Source organism: Myotis myotis, unplaced genomic scaffold (genome assembly GCF_014108235.1).
Source record: "Myotis myotis isolate mMyoMyo1 unplaced genomic scaffold, mMyoMyo1.p scaffold_m19_p_3, whole genome shotgun sequence".
NCBI lineage: Eukaryota > Metazoa > Chordata > Mammalia > Chiroptera > Vespertilionidae > Myotis > Myotis myotis.
The window spans coordinates 137,477,109-137,498,771 of record NW_023416335.1 but is presented as its reverse complement, the minus strand read 5'-3'; the positions used below and the strand labels follow the sequence as shown (position 1 = coordinate 137,498,771).

General features: G+C 36.7%; 1 protein-coding gene across 2 annotated transcripts in view; it reads left to right on the top strand.

Moving 5' to 3' along the window:
- The window catches only part of OTOGL (otogelin like), a 146,311-nt gene extending 127,190 nt beyond the window's left edge, over positions 1–19,121 (top strand). For both annotated transcript variants that reach the window (XM_036300001.1, XM_036300000.1), the window contains 7 exons: positions 5,851–5,914; positions 7,331–7,509; positions 7,947–8,051; positions 11,937–12,056; positions 13,707–13,752; positions 17,945–18,024; positions 18,659–19,121. In XM_036300001.1, coding sequence (XP_036155894.1) covers positions 5,851–5,914; positions 7,331–7,509; positions 7,947–8,051; positions 11,937–12,056; positions 13,707–13,752; positions 17,945–18,024; positions 18,659–18,859 — 795 coding nt within the window. In that variant the 3' untranslated portion in view covers positions 18,860–19,121. The remainder of the gene's footprint in view (positions 1–5,850; positions 5,915–7,330; positions 7,510–7,946; positions 8,052–11,936; positions 12,057–13,706; positions 13,753–17,944; positions 18,025–18,658) is intronic.
- The last annotated feature ends 2,542 nt before the right edge of the window (positions 19,122–21,663 follow it).

The window sequence follows — 21,663 nt, the reverse complement described above, 5'->3', positions numbered from 1 at the left end:
CTGTATTTAAAGGGCCAGAAGGTTGAGAACCACTGCACTAGACCAAAGTGAGCCTGGAGCAAGTTACTGTTGTGGTGGGGGATGGAGGGAAAGCAAAGGTGAGAGACATAAGTAAAATCAGAGTGTCTAGGAAAAATTAAAGGGAAGATACCCTAAAACTTCCAGGAAATCTCCACCAATGAAGCCAAGAAAAAAAAAAACCCTCTATTATTCTGTTATTCTGTGAGCAACAAACCAAACTGGGTTGGGGTCTCAGACAATTCATTCATATGATTGCAAAGACAAACAGAAACTCCTGGTTTGGAGAAGGCTCCCTGAGGGCTCCCAGATTGGAGAGGGTGCAGGTCGGGCTGAGGGACGCCCCCCTCTCCCCCCATGCATGGATCTTCATGCACCAGGCCCCTACTAATAAATAAAAAGAGGTGAACTATTCCAGATGGGGACTAGTATGAACATGACTACATGTACAAAGGAGTGAGGTAAGATATGTATGCTGAAGGATCACGACCTCTCTCTTTCCTTAAGAGAGAGCTAACCTAAGGAGGAATAATGAGGGATGAAGAACTATCCAAATTGTTGAATTAAGGAGGGCTTTAAAGGCAAGGCTGAGAAATTTTTGTTTGATTTATTCACTTATTCTTTTAATTTAATCATTCAACTAATATTTGTTAAAACCCAATTATGTTTGATTATGGTGCCAGCCACTTAAAAATGCACAGTCCTACCCTGAAGAGCTCAGTGTAGATTTAATGTGATAGGAGATAGAGGGGTCTTGTATCAGATAGGAATTATTATGGAAAATGGAGTTTGAGGGAGCAGATATTGATAGTCCTGTGAAGCAGGATAAGGACAGTTAAACATTAGGGGACAGGACATCAGCAAGAGACTAATATAGCTGCTCATGAACTTGAGTGTAGTGAGGTTAATACAGAAAAGAAGTGGGGGTGGTGGTGGTAGAGTGTGTTTGAATTCAGGAGGGCGAAATGAAAGACTCTGACCTTTTGTAATGTATTTTACAAGTGAGTGTGTGTGTGTATGTGTGTGTATGTGAGAGGCGGGAGGAGATGAAGAAAGAGAAGGAAAAAGGAGAGGAGGAAGAAAAAAAAGACAGAGAGAGATATGTAGAGAGAGCTCTAAAATACCTTTAAATTTACAAGGTTCAGACACTGAATTCACAATTACTGGATTCTTGGACAAACACTGATGGCCAAAGGAGCAGATCAGAGTAATGCTGGGATTTTAACCTTACCAGCCTCTTTCAGAGCTCTCCTCCTGGTCTGAAAGAGGTAACACAATGTCCTGAGGCATTTCAATAACTTTCAACACAACAATATAAACTACTAGAGGCCCAGGGCACGAAATTCCTGCATGGGGGGTGAGGGCAGTCCCTCAGTCTGGCCTGCACCCTCTAGCAATCCAGGACCACTGGCTCCTAACTGCTTGCCTTCCTGCCTGCCTGATCACCCCTAATCACTCTCCTGCCTGCCTGATCACCCCTAACCACTCGCCTGCCTGCCTGATCACTCCTAACCCTTCTGCCTGCCTGCCTGATTGCCCCTAATTCTGCCTCAGCCCCCACTGCTGCAGCTTCATGTGGAAGGACCTCCAGAATGATGTTGGAAAGTCATTCGGCTGTCCGGTCTAATTAGCATATTACGCTTTTATTATTATAGACTAGAGGCCCGGTGCACAAAAATTTGTGCACTCGGGGGGGGGGGGGGTCCCTCAGCCTGGCCTGTGCCCTCTCGCAGTCTGGGACCCCTTGGGAGATAACGACCTGCTGGCTTAGGCCTCCTCCCGGGTGGCAGAGGGCAGGCCCAATCCCTAGGTGCAGCCCCTGGTCGGGCTCAGAGCAGGGCCGATGGGGAGTTGGGGTGCCGCCCCCTGTCATGCACAGAGCAGGGTAGATTGGGAGGTTGCGATGCCACCCTCGGTCACGCTCAGGGTAGGGCCAATTGGGGGGTTGGGGCACCGCCCCCTGTCACACTCAAGGCAGGGTCGATGGGGATGTTGCTGCGCCACCCCCTGTCACTCACAGAGCAGGGTCGATCAGGGGGTTGGGGAGTTCCTCCCTGTCACTCACAGAGTAGGGCCGATAGGGGAGTTGGGGGACCACCCCCTGTCACCCACAGAGCAGGGCTAATCAGGGGGTTGGGGCGCCGCCACTGTCACACTCAGGGAAGGGCCGATGGGGAGGTTATAGCTCTACCCCGTCACACACAGAGCAGGGCCCGTGGGTGTGTGTGGGGGGGTGTTGGGGCGCCGCACCCTGTCACACACAGAGCAGGGCCTATCAGGGGGTTGGGGCACCGCAGCCTGTCACACACAGAGCCGCAGGGCGATCAGGGGTTTGGGGAGCTCCCCAGCTATAGGAAATCACTAATCTACTTTTGATCTCTATAGATTTCCCTATTCTTGATATTTTATATAAATGGGATCATATGTTACGTGGCCTTTTGTAATTCCTTTCACCTAGCATAAGATTTGTAATGCTCATTCATCCTGTACCACGTATCAGTACTTCATTCCTTTTTACTGTTAAATAATATTCATTGTATGAATATACCTAGACATTTATCCAAAATAAAGATATACAATGGCCAATAGAACATGAAAATTCTTTAACTGGCATCATTAGCTATCAGTTAAATGCAACTTAAAACCATAGGAACATACCACTTTATCCTAAAAAGATAGATATTAACACATATGGGTAAGAATGGAGAAATTGGAACCTTCATATGTGGGATTGTAAAATGGTACAGCTGCTTTGGAAAACAGCCTGGCAGTTACTGAAAAGGTTCAATATAGAGTTATCATATGACCCAGCAATTCCACTCCTAAATATATACACATGAGAAATGAAAGCACATGTCCATACAAAAGCTCATATGAATGTTCATAGCAGTACTAGTCATAAAGCCAAAAAGTGAAAACAGATTATGGTGATTTTGCTACAGACTTTAAAGGAGAAAAGAAAAGCCTTTATGTTCATACTGGTAGAACAATTAAGGCGATATTTCCTCTTGGTGAAATTGGGTACTTAGAAAATAAAAGTGTAACCAAATACATGGATAAGATCCAAAGGAAATATATGTAGAAGGAAGAATAGAAGATTTAAGCCTAAACTTGCAAGGGCACATTGGGCATTGTGGATTCAATTATTAAAAACAAATGGATAACCCTAGCTGGTTTGGCTCATTGGATAGAGTGTCGGCCTGGGGACTGAAGGGTCCCAGGTTCGATTCCGGTGAAGGGCATGTACCTTGGTTGCAGGCACATCCCCAGTGGGGAGGTGTGCAGGAGGCAGCTGATCAATGCTTCTCTCTCTTCGATGTTTCTAACTCTCTATCTCTCTCCCTTCCTCTCTGTAAAAAATCAATAAAATATATTTTTTAAAAACAAATGGATAAGTAACTTAAAAGAGGTAGTATGTACCAAATACTTCCTTATCTAATCTTCTGGAGTAGCTAATACAGTGAGAGAATTTAATTTATTATTTTTAACTGCATATTTCTAACATTTTATTTCTAATCTCATCGGAATTATGTAGTGACTAAAAGTCATAAAACCTCATTTGAGTTAACATTTATGCAACTACTTTACAACTTATAAAAGCACTATGAAAAGTAGGATATTATTAGCTTATGGGGAAAAGTGACTTTTATATATGAATTTATTTGAATCATTTATGTCAAGAATCAATTCACTTTATTACTGATCTTATGAAAATTAAATGTATCCAGGAAAAGTTGATACTTAAAATGTAATTCTAAAAACTTTAAGCCTAGTCCTACACTTGAGAGGAATCTAAACCCTTCCTGATAAGGCAAAGTTTGAGTATTGGTCATAACAATGATTTACTACAGCTAAAGGTTACACAACACCTTCTATGTGCCTTTCCTATTCTAAGCTCTGTACATACATGAGTGGCCAGATTATTATGACCGGCCAAATTATTATGACCACCCCATCAGTACAATGAAGTGAATTAGTTATGCAAATAATAATAATAATAAAACCTTGAGAGTATTTGCTTAGGAAGTTTCCAATAGTATTTTTGGAAGTGTCAGTAAAGTACTGATGGGGTGGTCTGCTGGAAGCCGGTCCATCCTTGTTGCTTGACACAGTCGCTGCAGGGAAGAAACATCTGCAAGCATATGTTTCCAGGGACCTGGCGTATATGGCATACTGTTCTTAATATGTTTGCTCCCCTTCTTAGAGCTGTGTGTTTTGACCAAGGTCACCTCTCCAAGAAAGGTTGTTTCCCCAGGTAGGGATTTTTCCCTGAAGTTAGGGAGGGAATAAAACCCCTTAACTAAGTGCCAGGGGGGTAGTTAATCACTTTAATTACGTAAGAACAATCACACTTAAGCTACATAATCTTTACTCCCTGGAATGGAGATAAGAAACGCCCTAACCTTTGGAATAGAAATTGATAGGATTAAAATCAACTGGTATAAATACAGATGTAACAAGACAATAAAACATAGAACCTGGCTGGAGAACCTAGTGAGAGAATTAGGCTGGAGAACCTAGACAGAACTTGGCTGGAGATCCTGGCTAGGCTGCTGATCAACTGAACGCTGTCTCCGTGTAATTCCTTCTTCGCTGACTACGTCCATGCCTTTGGGGACCCCTGGACCTGCTGGGGTTGGACCCCAGCAGTGGTCATAATAATATGGCCACTCAGTGTATACTGACCCATTTATTTCTCTCAACAATCCTAAAGGCCAGGCAGTATTATTATCCCCAATTTACAAATGGAGTGAGGAGCAGACTGGCTAAGTAACCTGCCCTCCATACAATACACATCTAGTAAGTAGCAGAGCAAGATCAGCACACGGGCAGTCTTGTTCTTGAGTCTGTGTCATTAAGCACTATATTATACTCTTCTGCCCCTGCCTCATATACTATAGCAGCCTTGCTCAGATGCAGACATCAGAGCCTGGACAACTCCTACAGAACAGATTAAGACCATTTCCATCAAACAAAGTTTCCAGGCTTAGCAAACGTTTTTTGTTTTTTTTTTCAATTTATAAAAATATATTTTTATTGATTTCAGAGGAGAAGGGAGATGGAGAGATAGAAACATCAATGATGAGAGAGAATCATTGATTGTCTGCCTCCTACATGCTCTCTACTGGGGGGTGAGCCCACAACCCGGCATGTGCCCTTGACCGAAATCAAACCTGGGACCCTTCAGTCTGCAGGCCAATGCCCTATCCACTGAGCCAAACTGGCTAGGGCAACAAACATTTTCTTAATCTGATTACCCACTAGAACAGAGGTTCTCAACCTTCCTAATGCCGCAACCCTTTAATACAGTTCCTCATGTTGTGGTGACCCCCAATTTCATTGTTACAAATTGAACATAATTAAAGCATAGTGATTAATCACAAAAACAATATGTAATTATATATGTGTTTTCCAATGGTCTTAGGCGACCCCTGTGAAAGGGTCATTCGACCCCCAAAGGGGTTGCGACCCACAAGTTGAGAACCACTGCACTAGAAGCTTAGAATCAAACAATATTTTACAGATAGGACAGATCATAAAGATCATCTTATCTGCCTTATCTCATTTAATAGATAAGCAAATTAAAGTTCATGGAGATTAAGTGATCCATGCTCACATTGCTCATTGTGATTTTTTCCCCCCTGAGCTACTAATGAAATGACCACCAGGTTAATCCAAGACTGTTCACCATCAAATATTTATTATGCACCTGGTATGTGTCTGACTGTATGGTAGGCAACTCATTAAATATTATTTTGTCTGTTTCTTACAGTTGTCATATAAAAAGCCATATAATGTTACATAATAATAAAAATAATATCTTTCTAATAGGGAGAATTTACTACAATAGACCATAACTTTCAGAGTGACTGTGGATGTGTGCAGTATCTCTGTGGTAACTATATTTTTTTTTAACTTTTAAATGCCAGTGAATATTATTGGTATATGTTGTTCACTATGCATAAATTAAAAATAATTTTTTTTGATTGGATTACACATTTTAAGCCATTTTTCAAGTTTTGAGTATAAAAATATTAAAAATACTATTATATTTCAGTTTCCTCTTTTGTAATATTTCTAAATGTTCTGAGAAATTTGATAATCGGGCAGAAAAGTGAGTAGTGTTTTTCCAAAGCATCACTGTATGTAAAGTTGGTGCTAGGGTTTATATACAATATACTTTAAAAAATAGACATCTGTAAGTGACAGATTTTTTTTTTTTTTTTGCTCACTGTTTTATTATTATTAACTAGAGGCCCAGTGCATGGGATTCATGCACTGGTCAGGGGGGTAGACTGCAGGGACCGGCCCACTGTAGGAGCACCACTCATCCGGGTCAGCTGGGCGGCTGTGGACCCACCCTCTGAGCAGCTGCTCCCACTGTGGGAGCAGCTGCTCATCCTGGTCAGCCAAGCAGTGCTCCCACTGTGGGAACACAATGACCACCAGGGGGCAGCTCCTGCGTTGAGCCTCTGCTCCCTGGTGGTCAGTGCGCCTCATAGTGACTGGTTGACCAGTCGTTCTGGTCATTCTGCCATTCGGTCGCTGGACTTTTATTATATAGGATGTTAACACTGCAAAGCAGAGAGTTGGCTTTTCTATGAAATAACAGAACTTCATATTAAGTATTAATAGGTTAATGGAAAATAAAATTTTTGTCCAAGAGTTTGAAACTTGTATTTTTATATGAGAGAAGGCTTAATTTCCATGTTGGTGAGGCACAAAGATTTTCTGATCTGATTTCTTCATCACTATCTAGCGTACCCTAACATGCCACTGTTAATGATATGATAGCACATTGTATCAGTTGCCTTCATCATGAAGTATGATTTACATGACTATTTATTTTGCAACACAATGAAATTAAAAATTTATTCTCAAAATAACAAAGAACATTAAATGTTACAGAATCCCATCATGAAGAGATATACTATTATTTAGATTTTGCCTCCATCTATATTGACTCCCCAAAATTGTCATGTTATGTTTCTGGAAGAGGGAACAAGTAATTTGACAATCTCGTAGGTCTAAAATTCTGGAATCTACTATAAAATATAGCTTCTGGAGGAAGTTTAATCAGTGAATAGCAGTTGAGTTTACAGATCAATTTCTTGTTATATGTTAAGGAATAAATATGCCACATTACTAAGTAAACTCTTGAGTTATTAACAACATGTAAAGGTGAAGGTCTATTTTGGTTTTGGAAAAATTGCACATCACAATGAAAACATAGATTTAAATAAAAATCCCATTAAATGATTAATTAAAAACTCAATATTGTACTTTATGTTGACTGTTTTTCTTTTCTTAGAAAAAGATGATGTGTGTGTATTTCAAGAAGTATCAGTATTGAATCCTGGCCAATCTATGATAAAGTATTTGGAAGGGGACTTTTGCCATACAATAGAGTGTCTGGAAGAAAAAGATAACCTTACAGGCTTTCACACTCTGAATTTCACAATGGTGAATTGTTCAAAAGAATGTGACATTGTAAGTATTCTTTATAAGTCATTCTGGTGAGGATTAATCAATCTTAAAATGGCAGCTATAAAATCTGAGCTAAGGAATACTGCATAAGTTAAAAATATATACTTGAATAGTTCTTCAGTAATCTATTAATTTGTAACATATCTACCTATTACAGATTTTTCTTTTCCTGTGTATGACCTTGAGCTTCAGAAGTCTTATTATCTACAGCTTACTTAACCTGAAGTTGTTATACCTGCTTGATGAATCTTGGCTGGTAGATGTGAAGATTATAGTGATATAAAGTCAATTCTTATATGAAGTGCTTTAAATTCAACCTTCGAAATGCTTATAGATGTTCTGAGAGAGCATATTCTTATGTTGGGAAGCACTTTCAGAACTAATTAATTATATATTGGTGTTGTTGTGGGGCTTATTCAATGTATTATTATCATACACAGCACCAGGTATATACTCCATCTCCAAGTGATTATGATTGTTGTGGTACCTGCAAAAATGTATCCTGCAAATTTCAAATGGAAAATGGAACATCAGTTATATACGAGGTATGAATTCCTTATTTTCTAAAAATATGTTCATTGGGGGATACTCTTTATGCTACTACTTTCTGAAGAAGACATTCTTAAATCAAATAAGTTTTCAAAATGCCACAAACACACAAATACACACAGAGAGTTCTACATACAATAAACATACCCATACACAACATGCTTTTAGTGGGCAAGATACAGTTACACTGTAAACTACCTGATACTTTCTGTTGTAAAGAACCATGTTTAACTCATTTCTCAAACTTATTTTATAATAGATCTTCATTTTTAAAAATATGTCTTTATTGATTTTAGAGAGAAGAAGGGAGAGGGATAGAGACATAAAAACATTGAGACAACAATTTTGCTGCCTCCTGCATACCCCCCACCAGGGATGGAGCCCATAACTAGTGCCCTGACTAGTAATTGTACCGGTGACCTCTTGGTTCATGGGTTGATACTCAACCATTGAGTCACACCAGCTGGGCTTCATTTTTATTTTTTAAATATATTTTTTATTGATTTCAGAAAGGAAGGGAGAGGAAGAGAGTGATAGAAACATCCATGATGAGAGAGAATCATCCATTGGCTGCCTCTTGTATGCCCCACACTGGAGATTGAGGCTGCAACCTGGGCATATGCCCTGACTGGGAATGGAACCACAACCTCTTGGTTCATAGGTCGATGCTCAACCACTGAATCAGCCTGGCATTTTATTTTTTAGTTTTTTAGATGTGAGGAATGGGCTTAGAGAAATGCTGATTTCTAATCATTACAAAGAAAAAGAACAATGTTATTTTATTTACTCATTTGAATGAAACACTTGAATAGAAATCTGAAATTCAAGATGCTAGCACTTTATTTCAGCTTTTGATGGTTCCAGTGGATATATGAGTAAAGATTTAGGTCATTTGACACATTTTCATTTTTTTTTAAATTTTAGTTTTTAAAACATTTTTATTCCTCACTGGAGAATAGTTTTTATTGATTTTAGAGAGAGGAAGGAAGAAAAGGAGGGAGGGAGGGAGGGAGGGAGGGAGGGAGGGAGGGAGAGAGAGAGAGAGAGAGAGAGAGAGAGAGAGAGAGAGAGAGAGAGAGAGAGAGGTCAATGTAAGGAGAAACATCAATCAGTTGCCTCCAGGGGATTGAACCTGCAACTTAGGTATGTGCCCTGACCTGGAATCGAACCAGCAAACTTTTTGGTGCATGGTTTGATGCTCCAACCAATGGAGCCACCAGACACCAGACCAGGGCAACAAATATGCTATACTACATCTTTATACAAAAAATTAATTATTATTCAGAATTCCCCCTTTATCTCATAATAACTCTATATAGGTTTGCAGACTGTCCTACTTCTTCCCTAGAATTTTTAATGAAACTTTATAATTTTATTAGTGCTTTGGTCAGTTTTAGGAAGGTCACAAATTGTGTTTATAATTTATCTGAAGGCAATTCCAATTTATTATTGCTATCATTACATTTCTTCCATTAATAGTTTAATTATCTGTAGATATTATTTTTGGTGTTCTTAATTACATGGGGTTGCTCACATACCCAAAATAAAAAGACTTTTTCTATCCTGTACATTTTATTAAATAAGAAAAATGAACAATTATGTTTTTATACCATAGCCTATTGTTTTATAATTATGTGCAAAACAGTGTTATTGATTTATGTAGTTTTATTGTTATTGTTTACCTGTTTATCCTAGTAGTATTTTTGTTTTCTAATATATATTTTTAAAAGAGTGAGTCAAAAAAGGAAACTTACAAAATGATTCGGAGACATAGGGGACAGTGAAAGAAAAGGAATCAGAAAATACTAGAAAAAAATACAGTAATTGGGGGATTTTAGTAAAAGGGCAACATAAACTCTATAGATATTGGTAATCCAGGAAGCATTGGTGTATGTAATTAATATTCATGGTGGTATCCCTGAAGTGTAAATAAAAGATTAAACTATGTTCAGAATATTTTTTTGAGAACACAAGCAATGCAATATAGGTAAAGATACATAATTCTTGGCTTTTTCCAAAGTAAGCTTTAGTTCTCTAGAAATCTAATTTCTATGGAACAACTAATTTTTTTTCAGGCAAATAAGATATTACTGTGTTTCTTGAATTTGAATATTTAATTTTCTTTTACACCTAGACTTCTAGGTTTTTTTCCAATTAAGACTCATAGAAGACCCAAAGCTATTCATAAACTAAAATAAAATTTAGAAAGAGGAAGTTAGTTAAAACTTTTTACTGGTCCACAAGAAATCTTCAAGCCAGAGTTTGACTAACATTTTAAAGTCCAGACTATAAAAATATACATCAACAATTATAGCACAACTAGAGGCCCAGTGCATGAAATTCATGCATGGGTAGGGTCCCTAGTGGCTGCTGACTGGCAGCCGGGGCCTCCCTTCCCTGGCAGCCAGCTGCTGGCCAGGACCTTCCTTCATTCTGAGCCACCCCCCTGTGGTCAGCGCACATCATAGCGAGCAATTGAACTCCAGGAGGGTCGAACTCCTGAGGGGACATTTTGCATATTAGATATATATATATATATATATATATATATATATATATATATATATATATATATAAAATTATGTAATAAATATGTTTAGCAGGCTTTCTTTCTTTCTTTTTGTTTGTTTTGTTTATTAATCCTCATGGTCTGGTGCACAAAATTTGTGCAGAGGTAGGGTCCTTAGGCCTGGCCGGCAATCAGGGCTGATCTGTGGGGCGACCAGTGGGGCAATCAGGGAGGCTGGTCCTGCCTGCTTGTCGGCCAACCCCATCCCCCACTGCCGCCAGTCACCTCCGTCTGTGGGACAACCAGTGGGGCGATTGGGGTGATCCTGCTCGCCAGCCCTGCCCCCCACTGTTGCTGCTTGCCTCCTCTGTGGGGCAACTGGCGGGGCGACTGGGGGCCCCCGCTGGCACTCGCCTTGGCTGGCCTGGGGCCTGCAAGCTGGGGGAAGCTCCTGTGTTGAGCATCTGCCCCCTGGTGGTCAGTGCACGTCATAGCAACCGGTCATTCTGTCAGTGGTTCCGCAGTTCAGTTGATTTGCATATTAGGCTGTTATTATATAGGATAATTATGTAATAAATATGTTTAGCAGACTTTCTTTCTTTTTGTTTTTTTTTTTTGTTTGTTAACCTGAAGATATTTTTTTCATTGATTTTTAGAGAGAGTGGAAGGGAGGGGGAGAGAGAGAAACATGGATGTGAGAGAGAGAGACCTGTCCAGGGCTGGGGATCAAGCCTGCAACTAAACCAGTATCAAACCCAGGACCCTTCAGTCCCTGGGCTGAGGCTCTACCCACTGAGCACAATCAGCTAGGGCTAGCAGACTTTATTTCTATATAGGAATTCTGACATCAGGGGTGAAATAAACAGTTACTATGTTTAAAAGTTAAAGGACTAGGAATAGATTTTAAAAAAGCCATAAGGTATACAAAACTAGAACCATTAGTCAATAATCGCTATCATGTGAAGTTTTTTAAATATTTTGCTGACAAGGGAGTGGAAGGAAGAATAAACAAGTCTCAAGAAAGGAGGTGTATTACGTAATATGATTTGTTTTTTTATAATTAGTGAGGGAAACAGGAGAGCAAGACATTTGACACTTGATAAAATTAGATAATTTTGTAGTAGAAACAAATACCTTTTGCTTCTTTACTCCCTATTGCTTTACTTCACATTTACATGTCAGTTCTAGTATGAAACCAAACACACACACACACACACACCATGCATGTATTTTAATCACTTCCAGATGGATGTTTTATGACTCAAAAAGCTTTCTGCATCATGCTGTTTGATTCAGTAGGATAGGAAATATTTTACTTCAGAAATTTAGCAGATTTCAGTAGTAAAACAGACACTTTCTCTTTTATTTTTAGGAGGGGAGTATGTGGCACTATAACTGTACCACATATGAATGTGTCAAGACTGATGAAGGAACAATGATTCTGAACTATAGTATGGTCTGCCCCCCTTTTAATGAGACTGAATGCAAAATGGTTTGTACTTCGTTATATTTAAGAACATTTAGTATTAAATAGAATTTAGAAAATAGTGTGTTTTCCAAGGTCATACATACATTGTAGCTTATTTGTTTTGGTGAATGTTTTATTTTCATGTATACATAAAGGCTCTATTATATATCCTCAGTTTTCCATTTTGAATAATATATGGTATTCCAAATAATTTTCACTTTCCCTGAATACACATTATGCTGTCTCTGGGTTTTTAATATGTAGATAAAGGATTACTGAAAAATCATTTGATCGCCAAGCCTCTTTCTCAATATGGATCAATAAACGAATCAATCAGAGCTTGAATGATTTTCTCTTTCTTAAACACACAGCCAGATGTAGGATGTAATGCATGCTGGCCTGAGTGAAATTTGTCTTAGCTCCTTTGAGCACAGGCCACTGTGGAACTGAGCATGTGTCATAGCTGGTCCTTCAGTTTTGTTCTCCCAATTCCTTATTCTCTCAGATTTTTAAAAGTGATACAATTTTCCCGCCTTTTTATTATTAACTTTGAAGGTTGCTGGAACAGCTTCCTATTCCATGTGAAAATAATACAAATTTTAAAAAAAGATTATCTGTAGCTTTAATTATTTAATAGATAATAATCCCTAATGAAAAGTAAGCTTTGCTCTGTTGTGGGGAGCAATATTTTCTAAGTGTAGAGCAATAACAGTCTCATTGATTGATTTTTTTCAAAATGTCCTTTTTTAGTAATGACAGATAACTCGCTAGCTGGCAAGGTAGATAAAATATGAACTAAAGCAATAGAATTTCAGGTCTGGAAAGAATCTTAGACACCATCTTAATTCACATATTTTAAAATTTGAATTGTAATTATCAAGTTACTGAAAGCAACTAGAAACTTACTGTAATAATTCTAAAAGATAATAAAATTTTCTTAATTTATCCTTAGGCAGAAGCCATTTTGAAGTAGAGTTTTTTTTAATAGCAAAATATTAAAGAAAAAGATACACCATTTTAACATTTGACTATATTCAGAAACTCAGTCTAGTTTTTTTTAAAACAAATATATTTTATTGATTTTTTACAGGCAGGAAGGGAGAGAGAGAGAGAGAGTTAGAAACATCGATTAGCTGCCTCCTGCACACCTCAAACTGGCGATGCGCCCGCAACCAAGGTACATGACCGGAATCGAACCTGGGACCTTTCAGTCCGCAGGCCGATGCTCTATCCACTGAGCCAAACCAGTTAGGGCTCAGTCCAGTCTTATAGAGTAGCTTATATTATTTTGTAGTGTTGAAAAATATAATGGCTTCTACTGGTAAGACTTTGTTTTTTTATTTAAAAATTGGGGCTGATGCCATGTTGGTCTCAGCCCTTCTGCCAGCAGATATAATAATAAATTTATAATTCTTAAAAAAATAAAGTTTTGTAGTGTTCTTTTAAGGAAGTTAATCTTTTTACACTTTCATATTATGAATAAAGAAATAACAATGTTTTAAATATATGCTCCTACTTTTTTACAAAAGGAATTCTTATTAGTAGTTAAATTCCAATCATTTTCCTATAAAATACTTTGTGATACTTAACAAAAATATCGAGAGAGTTAGTTTTCTATTTCTAGTCCAAAAGGAAATAAACACTGTGAGTTTTAACTTTCTCCTCTCTTTCTAGAATGAAGGAGTTGTAAAGCTTTATAATGAAGGCTGTTGCAAGATCTGTAAGTGAAGACATATTACATTGATTAATTTGATAGATTAGTTTTAATTGTTCTATAATTTCTCTTGTAAAATTCAGTACTTAGGACACGTGGAGGGAAACAAATTGTATGATGCATATTAAATGTTTTTGTGTTGTGGCTGATTATTTTGTAATTTAGTCTTCATCGAGTAACGTGTTTCTTTAGATAATTTTTAATTTAAATATTAGAAATTTCTTTATTGTTGCATTTCCCCAAAGGTATTGTGTAGGACTCTAATGGGTTTAAGTTTAAAAGTGCTCTAAGGTCAGATTTACTTGGAACATGCAGAACTATGCAATAGTAAGTAGGCTACTATGAGAAGGTCATTGTGAATCCAATAAGGGCAAAGTGCAGTATTTTCCAAACCTATTGGGACAAGTCTATGGTTCTGTATGATACATTTGAGAAATGCTAATTTAATGAGTACATTTAAATCCTATATGTAAAACTTCCCAATAATTGTTTTTGATAAAGGTATGTACACACAATATTAGTTCAAATGATAAGGTTTATTTCATAGTAATTTTTAAAAAATATATTTTTATTGATTTCAGAGAGGAAGGGAGATAGAGAGAGAGAGAAACATCAATGATGAGAGAGAATCATTGATCAGCTGCCTCCTACACACCTTACCTTGGGGATCCATCCGCAACCAGGGCATGTGCCCTGACTGGAATTGAACCATGACCTCCAGGTCCGTAGGTCAACGCTCAACCACTGAGCCATGCCAGCTGGGGTTCATAGTAATTTTTAATGATTAAGGACTGAAATAGAATAGAGAGGTATTAATGCAGCCATTTTTTCTTTTTAAAGTGTTTATGATTTTCTCAAGATAAAAACAGGAGTTTTAGGCTAGAATGGCAGTTTTTATTTACAGGGTATGTAAATCTGACACACACAAACCTACCACAACAAACAAAAGAGTTCAACATAAGATGGCCTGACATCTAACGTGATATTGTATTCGTTTGCTAATGCTGTTATAACAAAGTGCCACAAGCTGGGTGACTTAGACATGTATCATCTCACAGTTCTGGAGGTTAGGAGTGCAAAATACAGAGGTCCATGGGTTGGTTCTTTCTGAGGACTTGAGGGGAAGATCTGCTGCAGGCCTCTCTTCTTAGCTTATAGAGGGCTGTCTCCATGTTCACGCTGGGTCTTTTGTATGTGTATCTGTCTCCAAATCTCCTCCCTCTTTTTTTTTTTTTAAAAAAAAATATATATTTATTGATTTTTTACAGAGAGGAAGGGAGAGGGATAGAGAGTTAGAAACATGGAAGAGAGAGAAACATTGGTCAGCTGCCTCCTGCACACCCCCTACTGGCGATGTGCCTGCAAACAACGTACATGCCCTTGACCAGAATCGAACCTGGGACCCTTCAGTCCGCAGGCTGCTGCTCTATCCATTGAGCCAAGCCAGTTAGGGCCAAATTCCCCATTTTTATAAGAACATGAGTCAGATTGGATTTGGGCCTCCCCTAATGACCTCATTTTCACTTGATTACCTCTCTAAAGACCCCATCTCTAAATAAGGTCATTTCTGAGGCTCATAGGAATATTTCAACCCCTAACAGCTTTTATTGCTGGGACTTTTGTAAATAGGATAATGCCACTTACACATTCTTAATTATTGGGGCTCTTAGACACACACTAATTAAATTTTTTTCTGTTAGAAAAAAAAGTAGTTTTTAATTCAGTATTTTATGAATTATATGTAAACTAATGTATATCCAGTAGTCATTGTATCAGGAACCCAAGGAATAAAATTAGGCTCCAGAATCTGAGGAAATTTATATTTTTTATGATTTCACTTCTTTTTCCTCTGCTTCTTCAGTCTAGACTCTTCTTTAGGTATGAGATATAGGAGTAGAATCATATAGCAGATGTGAAGAGTTTGGATTCTGTAACTCCGTGTTAATTATTAGGGAAGTGAGTATTCTTATGTTATCTGAGGGTAGACAGATCTGTGTGACTGACTGTATTAGTACTATTTATTGCCTGTCACACACAGACACTCTAGTAAGCCCATTGCAGACCAGTACTACAGCTAATCTTCCTAAGTTCTGAGAGCTAGATGGGAAGATAGGGATGGCTCTCCCTATAGAAAAGAAAATGAAGGTCAGAAAGTTGATCACACTCATCAGTAATAGAGTAAGGGCTGTCTAATGCCTGGTCCCAGGGCTTTTCAATTCTGCTAAGCTCTTTGAAGCTGCAGAATAGTAAAAAGTCACCTCAGTTTTTCCTATCTGATGAGTAAGGACTTGTAAGGAAGTTTCAGCTTTGGTATCAGAGAACTCTTGTCTGCAGTCTTTGCTTTTGTGTGATCAAGCTATACCAAAGAGACTGTGGATATTGGATATTATCATAGGATACTATCACAGGTAAACAAAATGTGTTACAATAAAGTCTCTGAGAATGAATAGGAATGCTTCTTGGTACAAACAAATTTATACTGTCTAACTAAATTGATGCTGTCCCAATTTCATTCATCAAATGAATTGACTTATCAAACCAATTTTTATTGAGTGCCTACCACACACCAGACAGTCTTTTAGCACTGGCACTGTGATAGTGAATGAAACAGTATCTGTATGCATAGTGTATATTATCAAGAAGTGGAAGAAACAATGAACACATAAATATATATTATTATGTCAGGTAGTGATGAGTGATATAAAGAAAAATAGTGCAGAATAAAAGGGATGGAGAGTGAAGGGAACAGGGTTGCTAACTTCAGTGGTTAAAGAAGGCCTCTGTAATGAAGTGTCATTTGAATGGAGACTGAATGTCCGCCAGAATAATGAAGAGTGTTGAAAGCAAAGGAAATAGCAGGTGTGGCTATAGCACAAGGATGAACGTGATAGAAAGAAGAGGTTAAGGTACCTTACAGGCGATGTTAAAGATGTTTTCTTTCTAAACAGTTATTCTTAAACTTGCATGAAGTAGCGACTGAGTGAAAGCACTATAAGGTACAAAAAGCCTGCCCTCTGTCCCCAGCACTGAGCCTTGGGTCACACTGTCGGTGGGAGATCAGGGAAAGGAGAAGAACAAGCATAGGAGGTAGAGGAGGAGCCACAAATGACATGAGAGGAAAACCAAAGTGGCTGTTCTAGAAGCCAAGTGTAGAGAGTGTATCAAGAAGAAGAGAGTCATGGACTGGGTCAAATACTACTGGGAAGTCAAATAGAATGAGAACTGAGATGTGACCTTGATTTTAGCAATTTAAAGGTCAAGGGTAACCTTGAGGAGGACAGTTTAATTTCAGGTAATCTTTACTTGAACCAGCATAGCTTAGCTCTGATATACTTTACATGTTGGGATTTCACAGACGTATTTAATTAAAAAATAATTTTGTGACTAAAACCATTTGAAAACTGGATATCTAAACCCAGCCTTTTGCAAACAAGGTAAATCAGCAGAATGACAAAACAACTTAGTATCAGAGCAAAAAAATCTTGGACTTTTGCAGCCTGATTCAGAGTTATATCTACTACATACAGCATGAAATAAATATTCTTGGTGTACTGCCAAGTGATAATCCATCACCCACACAGAGGCATATTAATATGTCATTAATTAATAGAAAGTGTTTTCATTTGAACTCCTAAGAGATCATTTCAGAACCATCAAATCAAATTAGCATTACTCATCCATACATTTAATCATGGTTGATAAGTAGTTCAATTTATGCTTGATATTTTATTAATATACATTAGGATAATGTGGTTTTCAATCTATTAGTTTTTAATTTCAAAATAAATTTATGTATACTAGTATATGTATAGATGCCTTAATTATTTATGTGTATATTTACTTTTAGATACCATGTAATAAGCATTTTATCTATCTATCTATCTACATACCACACAGAGGTTGGTGCATACTATACTGTTAGCTTTACTGTATGTGTAGAATATTTTTGATTTGTGAGTATGGTAATTATTCTGACAATAAGGTAAAGAGAAGTATGAAGCTAGAAAATATAAGAGATCATCTATTTAGATGGTGAAAATAAATACTGAACATAAAATATGAGGGAAATTTTAAATATTTCTTAATATAGGAATATGTTTTATGTAAACATCAATTTTCAATATATTCATATTAATGGAATTAAGAAACAATTTGGCATGAGCCTTTTAATGAATAAATATATTCTCTATTTTATCAGGTAAACGAGAAGAAAGAATATGCCAGAAAGTGATTATTAAATCAGTTATAAGGAAACAGGACTGTATAAGTCAAAGCTCTGTAAGTGGAAAAATATCATTTGTTACATAAAGGGCATGTGTCTTTCCAAAGTATATGTATCACAGCACTAATAAGTTTGTAAGCCAACAAAATGCTAACACAATATTTAGCTTTGAGATTATTCTTAAATTCTAATATTAAAATGTTTTGTGAAGAAGTGTGAATTATTCTTAGCATAAGTAGTCAAAAGTTCTGAAGTGATAACAGCAGTCCAGAGAGATGGACATTGAATCTAAATATATTTGACTACATATTTTCTTAACTATGCAATTTTACTCAGCAAAAATAGTCCTGGTTCTAACTTTACCTCCTTTAATATGACCCATACAATTCCACAGTCTACTTGAGCCATGCTATAATATGGGTTACAATAGACTCATTAGATTATGATTAATATATTGCAGGCACCTGTCTAGTTATGTGAGCATGTTTCATACTTTATGTCTGCATTGTTGTCCTAGGCATCACCATGGAACTAAGTTACTAAATTTCAACCTGGTATGTTTTGCAACCTTTTAACATAGAGAAGCTTGAGAGTAAAGTGATAAGAAAGCCTTGCTTTCATTTGACTTAGTTAAACCAAGTAACCAGATTTTTAAATTTAAAGTTTTTTTCTCATCATCTCTCCTTACAGATAAATGTTGCATCTTGTGATGGAAAATGCCCATCCGCCACCATATATAACATCAACATTGAGAGCCACCTACGATTCTGTAAGTGTTGTCGTGAGAATGGAGTGCGGAATCTGACGGTGCCCCTGTATTGTTCGGGAAATGGCACCGAGATCATGTACACGCTCCAGGAACCTATAGACTGCACATGCCAGTGGAATTAGACTTGTGGATTCCAAGAACTCTATGCAACATCACCAATCAAATGGAGTTAACTTTCAGCACTGTTATTTAGGCACTGGGCAGATTTATACTGTTTACTGATCATGTACTTTTCAGACTATTGGGATATAGCAATTAAAAAAAATATACACAATTCCCATGGAAAATTAGATGTATTAATTTACTCAATTTTAGAGAAGTAAATTATTTTAAGTTGTTCAGCTGAAATACTATATATATAATTGCAACATGCTAAAAACCTGAGATATGCTCATTAAGCAGGTTATTTTGCAGAATTCTTAAAGTTTCATTCAATAGTCATTTTTTTTGATATTATGGTAAATGTAATCAGTTAAAATTGGTATCTGGATAGTCATAAAGGGTGGTATGCCTAGAGACAGATCATAGAACTATAGGATTTTAGGTTTTTAAAAACTTAGAATAGATATTAGGGGTATTACTGCAAATTCCCCTCATTTTGCAGGTCTAGCAGATAACCAGAGAAGCTGGTGACTTGTACAAATTAATTCAGTATAACAATATATTGAATTCATGTTAATAGTTGGGTTAAGTCTAGATATTTAATATTCCAGTCCTATGTTCGTTTCTTTTGGATGGTACAGTAAGGTGTCTATCACAGAATCTTTCATTCTTAAAGAGTTAGCCTTGCATAGAATTAAGAATTTTAAATTCAATGCCTTTATAAAAAAAGGAAACACAATGCCACACATTCATATGTATACACATACATTTAATAGTTATTCCAATAATAAGGAATGGGGAACTGTAGCATCAGTTCCCAAATAGAGGAGAGATATCTTGGGCTTTTATTTTTTATACCATTAAAACTATTATTAAATATGTTGTTACTACTTAACATTTAGCTATTAACTATCTCATGCACATCTGATTTTTGAGATGTATTTGCATACTATTGAAGTTACATGCTTTTTGCTTTTCATGCTGCTGCTTTGCCAATGAAGAATGAGATAAAATTATTTGAATGTATTAATAATTCTATAACAGAATGCTGCACTTCTTACATACAGATTATTGACATATGCAAGGAATATATCCTGAGATCTTTGCAAATGTCAAAGTTCTTTGACATTTATAGTACATGATTGTCTGAGTTTCCTTGTATGTAAAAAGGAGAGAGTGCTCTAGTTGGTATTATTGTCGTGAGGACCTAATGAAGTCAAACATCAACAGGAGAACAGTAAAGTTTTATTGAAAAGCAGATGCGGGCCTGATCATCTAGGCTCAGATATTGAGCTAGGTGATTTCTTTGGTTTTGAGATCATGCTTCCCCCCCAAAATTGCAACTTATTAGATATTTTGGATCTCCAGGGTTACTTAGAAATGGGTGAAAGAATGAAATGAACATCTACAAAGTCCCAGTGTCTACTGTATATAAAAGTTGATTTTATCTTATTTGTACTTAATAGAAGTGTTTCATCTAGATGTTAACATTTCAATATTCTTTGACCCCTATTAATATATAGACCAAATCAAATGCTTTTGGTTAAAATAAATTAACATTTTGCTTAAGAAAAACTGTTATGTACCTCAAATGAGCACATAATACTGTATAATGTCTACCATACATTTTTTTTAAATTTTCATGCTCTATAAAATATTTTTTAAATTAAAAACAAGTCATCTTTAAACCTATTTGTGGGAAAAGGGGCAACATTCTCCTAGAACTTCATAAACATTCTCATATACAGGAAAAATATATTGAGCACCTGCTACCAGTATGTGCCAAACACATTCTAAGCTCTGAGGACACAGGCAAAACAAAAAGACACCGTGCTCATACACAACTTACAGTCTAGTAAGAAAGTAGGCATTTGATATGTAAACAGCTATGAGAAAGTGCAGAAAGACAGACCAAAACATTTTGGAATGTAGTATATGATAAAGGTGGCTCTCAAATCAGCAGAGGAACACAAATGAACTTTCCATAAATGGTGTTGAAACAATTGTATTGTAACTTGGACAGAGAGAAATTAGGATTCATACATCACTGACATCAGGCTAAATTATAAACTTATCAGAGGTTTAAATGTGAAAAAGATAAAAGGAAAAAGAGGGTAGAAGTTCTAAAGAAAATTGGAGTAATTCATTATAACCTTAGAGTGGGGAGATCCATTCTAATTCTGACTCAATATCCAGAAGCCCAAAAGAAAGGATTGATAAGTTTAATAAGAAAACTAAAAACAGACAACAAATTCTATCATGGCCAAAAATGTCACAGAATTGAAAGAAAATGTAAAACAAAAGCATAGTATTTGCAATGTATCACTGATAAAGGCTAATTTTCCTATATATAAAGATCTCCTAAAAATTAATAACCTAAATCCTTTAACAATGAAAAGATAATAATTTTAATAAAAGCATTTCAAATTTAATCTACACTGAAATGCAATTTCTCACCTAGTCACAATTCAGAAGTTTAATTATACCTTTTATATTATTTAAGGCTTTGGGAAAACAAGCACTTTCATATGTCATTGGTGATTACACCAAGCAGTAGAAATGCTGAGAATTTTTCAATATTAAATTTTAGAGGTGTTTTTTTGGTTTGACCAAGCTATCTGGGAAAAATATCTAGACAAACAACTATATAAACACAAAATACCACTCATACAAGTTTATTCATTGTCGTATTATTTGTGATACAAAAGATTGGAACAAACATGAGTAGAATAAATTATATGAATCCACATAATGTAATACTATGCAACTATAAAAAAGGAATGAAAAAAGAAATTTCCATATTGCTGTGGACTTATCTCTAGAA